The 6,298-nt window shown below is 38.8% G+C and overlaps 1 protein-coding gene and 1 long non-coding RNA gene across 6 annotated transcripts; one reads left to right on the forward strand and one right to left on the reverse strand.

Annotated features, from left to right (window-relative positions):
• Nucleotides 1-472: 472 nt before the first annotated feature.
• LOC125212141 (NADH dehydrogenase (ubiquinone) complex I, assembly factor 6) lies at nt 473-3,138 on the reverse strand. Of its 5 annotated transcripts, none has more exons than XM_048112239.1 (2): nt 2,872-3,099; nt 473-1,581 (listed from the first exon to the last, which is right to left on the reverse strand). In XM_048112239.1, exon 2 carries the CDS (start codon nt 1,573-1,575, stop codon nt 664-666), a length of 912 nt encoding a protein of 303 aa, XP_047968196.1. In that variant the 5' UTR covers nt 1,576-1,581; nt 2,872-3,099; the 3' UTR covers nt 473-663. The 5 variants fall into 5 exon arrangements, 3 of the variants coding, with proteins under 3 accessions (XP_047968196.1, XP_047968188.1, XP_047968181.1); XM_048112231.1 differs by having other exon boundaries at nt 473-1,644; nt 2,877-3,098; XM_048112224.1 differs by having other exon boundaries at nt 473-1,644; nt 2,872-3,097.
• A 1,890-nt stretch (nt 3,139-5,028) lies between these two features.
• On the forward strand, nt 5,029-5,545 carry LOC125207950. The gene is made up of 2 exons (XR_007174042.1): nt 5,029-5,168; nt 5,238-5,545. It is a non-coding gene; the product is annotated as an uncharacterized LOC125207950 (long non-coding RNA).
• The last annotated feature ends 753 nt before the right edge of the window (nt 5,546-6,298 follow it).

Below are 6,298 nucleotides of genomic sequence, written 5' to 3' on the forward strand. Positions count from 1 at the left end.
TAAATGGGACTCGGTAGTTCAGTGTTCTAAATGGGACTCGGTTTGACAAGTAATGCAGTTTGTCTACGAATCAAAAGTTGTCGATTCTAACACGAGAAATGAATACGAAGAATAGAAAATAAGAAAGGAGCGAATTATATGCATTTAAGTTTGCATTCAAGACACAACGATTGGAGTCATTACAATTAAAACGAACTAAAAATAGTATTTCTTTAAATTGTGTTTTGCCATTAAAGTGTTTAAACATTTTTCTGCCGAACTCCATTGGATTAAATGTGTTTTGGGGTATAATACAGCTCATTTCTCTGCCAAACTCCATTAATGTGTTTTGGTAACTTTTACTGTGATCTTTCTTTACAAGACCGAAGTAACAAAGACATCAACATCTTTTAACTTTAATAAAATGGGAAAACAAATAAAATGGGAAAACAGACACCAAACAATTCCATTTGTGCTCTGTGTATATATTATATGCAACTTTATCATGGAGTAGTTTGTTATTAAACTGCAAATGATACAATGTGGCTTATTGAGAAGATCTGGATCATGTTCAACAAAAAGAAAAATGCTCTTGGTATAGTCATTAAAAAATTCCACATTATTCATGTTAAAATGGAATTAATTTGGGGAAAAGCCATCCCAATTCACAAAACTGGACAGCTCTCAGTATTTCCCTCTCCATGAAAACCACTTGAGTTTCAACTGATACCACAAAGGAGAAACCCCTAACACACCTTGTGCCAGTCTTGGATCAAACACATCAAACTGCACGCGGCTTAACGAATCGAGAATCACCTGCGTGGGCACAGCAGGCAGCAGTACCGGATGAGCCTCACGGGGCACTGTCTTAGCCAATGCACGAGCTTTCTGCATATGCGCGTTGGCTACAGATGCCATCTCAAAGACAGCATTGCACAGCTCCTCGCGAGAGTCCATACGGATTTCAGATTGTCCACTCTGATTCACCAGCAGCCCGTGTTTCTCTGCGATCTCAGCGGGTATGTAGGAAAAATGGCGGTTCCGGCTGGCATGATATGGCAAGGATTTGATAAGCAATGCGAGGCCACTTGCCTTGCCGATGTGAGACGCAGCATGGTCTGCTGCAGAGGACTTAATACCGCTTGCTTCGAGCGTCGAGTATAAGATGGTTGACATGGTGTCCTCGCCATATCTCTCCAGTTCTTCCATGGTTTTTGGAATATCAGTAGGCTCTCTTCGGGCATCGATGATCCTAGCTTCGACCGATCTCTTCAACCAGATCTTGCTAGCTTTGTTTTGGGATGCCACGGAAGCAAGCGCCTGCGCTACTGGATGCTCGATTAACTTGTTGGAGAAGATCTTGTCGATGGCTTCTTGCCACCAAAGCAACCGCATCAGACCAATTCTGGGGTCAGAAGCCACATCCATTGCTCTCGCTGTCTCAACATTAAACGCCCGGAGCGCGAAGGCGGATTTACGCACGTTTGGTGGAAGCTCGAGAAGGCACAGGTAGTGGTGGTAATCATAGTTTCGTACTTGTTGAACGCAGTAGGAGAGAGCTGCTCGTACACCACTTGAACTGGAAGCACTGCTCATTGATGTCTGATGTCAGATGTCAAGTTCTCATCAGTTTGGTGCTTCACAGAAGCTGTTATGCTGAAGGCACTGGCATTCAAGCAAATTATTGTTCAATATTAAGAAATGATAGGTTTAATGACAACCAAAGGCAGCCATGAGACTCCGGCCGAGAAAGATATGAGGCAGGACAAGAAGCAGTCAAGAATATTAGACAGCTGAACCCCTAGCAAGAAATATCACCTTCTTTTCAGTACTGCAATGTTAGGAGGAATTTTTCAGAATTTTAACACTTAACTGGTAATTTTACATGACTTTTAAAATGATGCAAGTGCAATTTCGAATGCAATTGTTCATTTTTCATATCAGTCAACATACAGCTACTAATGTGGAATTCTTACTTGCAAAAGTAGTCTGCAATTTTTATGACTCCATACAATATACAACAAAAGATGACATGATCCATATAACATTCAAAACATAGCAGTAACACAAAAAGCACATGATACTTGCATGATCACAAAATTGTTGCAGATTGTTATGAAAGAAGACTAGTAAATACAAACAACAAGATGAACACACAGATTTTCATAGAAACCAAGACCCAAAAAAGCCACCGGCAAAGGAGAGTTTCACCATGAGTCGAAAAACAAGGCATAAATCATCAAAAAGTGCATAACGCTAGAACCTAGATTTAAGTCCTGCTCTATTTATACAGGTCCATAACGCGGGGGCCTTCCTCGACCACGTAGCGGAAAAAGGTCTCTCGGACTCAACCTAAACAATTCGGGTAACTAATAACAACAATAGTCCTTCTACAGCTACTATACTACCAAACTTACAAAATCAACATAATAGGGCATTTATTCAACAGTTAAAGAGGGGAAATGCTACCAAAAGCTCAAATTAGATTAAGACTTGATGGATCTTCAAAAGCAACTAAGTAAAATGTCGAGCAAAGTCATGTTATCTACAGGAACAACTCTGAATAAAAAACAAAAATATTTGCTGCATCGCAATTACCTCAACATTGCAGTTTTTTTTCCCAATACATGTGAATTCAGCTATGGTAATTTTGGGTGAAAGTTCAGCTAATCCATTTTCTTCTACAAATTCAAATTGCAAAACCTAAAATGCAGTAAGAATTTTGCTCCAAACCAGTCCTATTTGCGTTTTTCAGCTAGTTTTGAATAGTAGAATCGCATATTGGGGTTTCTACTATTCCAAACGCAGTCAATTTGTTTAATTTTTGAAATACTGAATCCAAGTATCAAATGCTTTGTGAATTGAAAAGCTCAGAGAAGTGAAGAGAAATACCGTACTGAAGAAGACGAGGAGAATCTGGTGAAGAAGAGCTGCTCGGATCCGATTTTAAGGATTATTTCTGATTTTGATAGAGGAAATGGGAATTGAAATGGACTTGCTCAAAGAAGACGAAAGCTTCAGGTTTTCTTCTCTTTGTTTACGTCATTGCAAATTTCTTTTCTTTTCCTTTTCGAAGCAAAATTGTGATTTAAGTTAAATAACATGGTAATTTACGAATCATTAATCCATTTAAATCTCGATTTTTTAGCGTATGCAATAATGAAGTAATTTACTAATCATTTACAAATATTCACAATATTTTTCAACGTCAAAATTTACTTTGGACATAGTACTTATTTTGAAAGAAGGCTTAATTTTCTGAATTTAAATTCTTTATTTCAACTTTAATTTTGTCTGCAGATAAATCTCTTTCTTGAGTCCATACTCGTATTCTCTTTCATTTATTTTCGAGGCCGGCCGACCATTTGCGCTCCCTTCACTAGCCTTAAAATTTTCCGTGGTAGCCCGTTCTTTCCCTTTTCTCTATCTTTATTCAACCAAGCCCCCAAATACCAATCTAATTAAATCACTCTAGGCCCAAATACCAAAATGAGTTCGCAGCGGTCTGTCCTTGTCACGATCGCACTTTGCTAAGGATAGCAAAGCCGGGAACCCGTGACTAGGGGTGGGGAGTAAGAATAGGGGAACAGAAAGGGGATAAACAATGGCTAATATTCATTTAGAAATAAAGGGGAAAACAACTCAAACAAACTCTTAATCACCAGAACTTAAATATAAATCTTACTTTTCAATAAATAATTATCAGAGTATAGAAGAACAATACGCAGCGGAATGAACACGGTCACATGTATGGAGACATGCACCTCTGAGAGCCTCTACTTAAAATATAAAGAAAATCATAAACTCTGCTCAGCATTCCCCACCGTCACTGCTCAACCTGTACATTTAGAAATATATGCAGGGCTGAGTATAAAAATACTCAGTGAACACATTGCCGAAATATACATACATAAAATAAAAATATTGTCATGCCATCACAGTAACACTCGAGGATTTTCTCTTAAAAGGCCCGAGCTTACTAAATTCTTTGTGAGTTAAAGTTCGACTGATCAGTCTAAGTTCTTTCTGTACTTTTGCCATATCTGAACACCAAGTGTCGTGGAGATGTTGCTCTCCCACGGTCACCTACCTTTTTCTCCAACCGGGGAGGTGGCCACCTCCCAACGGCCTCCACTATATCATCTTTGTGCCGTGGAAGGTGGCCACCTTCCACGGTCACCTGTGTACACTAGTCCGAGTAGGGACACCACCCTCACTCGAACCCGAATTCGATTCTTACGTTCCAACCAAACAGATAGGCATAAAACAAATCATTTATGGCAAGACAACATCATTTTCACAAATAACAAAACATAAGTTTATATTTTTATCCACATTAGTATGTAGGATAAAAAAATTCACCTTTTTGCTTTTCCACGATTCTCGTAAATCATTCTCTCATTTCTCATCATTTCTTTTCTCAAGAGTCTTCACATTTAGAAATAAAATAACAAGCTAACTTCAGTTTCAAGAAAGATACTAGCTTGATGATATGCATTCTATTCTCTTCTACGTTCCCTTTTAGTTTTGAGTTGCAAACTAATCCGTGAATTAATTTATAAAAATGTAAGACCGAAACAAAGGATTTCTCATTCTCACATCTATTCTTTACTTAGAGATTCGATCTTGTATAATAAGAAATTACTTTATTACTGTCGGGGTGATTGTCCTTACTCGGATCCAACACTTTAATTTCACGGATCACTTATTAATTCAAAATTAATTATTTAATTAAATAGGAAGATTTAATCACGAAGGCGATAATTTATACTAGCTCATGGATTTATTTTAAAATTAGGCCAAGGAATTATTTGGTTTATTTAACAAGTAAAACCAGCCCAAATCAAAATTATTATGGCCCAACATTGAGTCCAATTAATACTCGCCCTTCGTCCTCTCGACTCCTCTCCGATCAAATCCCTAGCTTGACAAATCTGGTTTCTCTCTCTTTCCTTCGATTTTTGCTGCGGCCATGGCATCACCGGTGGCGACGCCGGTTGCCTCTCGCGATCTGTCTACCGTACCTCTCGATCGCCGCCATCGCTGCTCTCTCTCTTCCCTCCATCAACACCACCGCCATCCAACGCCTTCGACCACTCCCACCGCCTTCTGCCCTCGTCGGATCTACTCGACGCCGCTATGGCCAGCCCCTCCTTCACGTAATCACGTGTGCTGTCAGCCTTGTCAAGGTGAAGTTCTTTCCTTCTGTTTCATTAAATTTTAGCTTTAGATCTATTCATTTACATCCTAAAACTCAGATTGGATAGATCGTGAAACTGTCGCTATCGGGATTGGCTCGGCGTAGCTGCCGCCCTCTTACTGCCGGTGTGCCGTCGCTGGAGCGCCATGCCGGAAATCCGGGAAGCCCTCTAACCATGTAGTTATTTAATTCCATAGGCCTTTGCTTATTACTCTCATGTTTTTAGGCTACTTAGAGCATATTTATTGAATATTTATTGAACAAATCATAAGTTTGGTGTTCTTAAATCTTGGTTTGGAAGTTGTATGTAAATTGTGTATTACTGTTAGAATATTTAGGTTTTAGGCAGATTCTCTATTTTCTTCATATGCTGCTATATGATGCATAATCATACAAAAAGAACTCTACCAATTACTTACTTAAACTTATTGAAGAAGAACTTGCTCTCTACTTCTCTGAAATTCCCCTCCATGTTTCTCTCGTTGCTCTCTACTTCTCTAAAATTCCTCCTCCATGTTTCTCTCGGTTATCATGTGTATAGCAGCTGAAAATCGGGAAGGCTAACTTCTTTTATATCCAAGGATAATTTTGACAAGTGTCCCTATTCTTGACAAGTGTTAAATATTCTGACATGTGGCATTTAGGAGAGCTCCAAGAAAACTTTTTATTTAATATAGGAAATTTTTTTATGTCGTTTTCCAGGAGTTATAAATAATAACAATAATAATAATAATAATAATAATAATAATTTGTAACCTAAGATTCATAGCTTAAGGAGTCATACAAAAACTTGGGATGTTACAGTCCTTGCCGACGGATGCCGTCCGGGCCAGCGGCAAGGCGACCGCTACTTGCCGCTGCACATTGTCCGTCCGTGCCAGCGGCAGGGCGGTGCTCTTAAATAAGAGTACGTTCGTGCCGTTGAGCAGGCTTACGTGGCGGGCTGCGATTGGCCAACGAAGTTATTTTTCAATTTCCTCCCATTCGAAGTTATTTTTCAATTTCCTCCCATTCAATTTTAATTATGTAATTTTTATATTTTAATATATTTTTATATTGTAGAAATGTTTTTAGTAATTAAAGTATTTAAATTGAATAATAGAATGGTGGGGCCTTGTC

The sequence above is a fragment of the Salvia hispanica genome, chromosome 1, assembly GCF_023119035.1.
Source record: "Salvia hispanica cultivar TCC Black 2014 chromosome 1, UniMelb_Shisp_WGS_1.0, whole genome shotgun sequence".
In the NCBI taxonomy this organism is placed as follows: Eukaryota; Viridiplantae; Streptophyta; class Magnoliopsida; order Lamiales; family Lamiaceae; genus Salvia; species Salvia hispanica.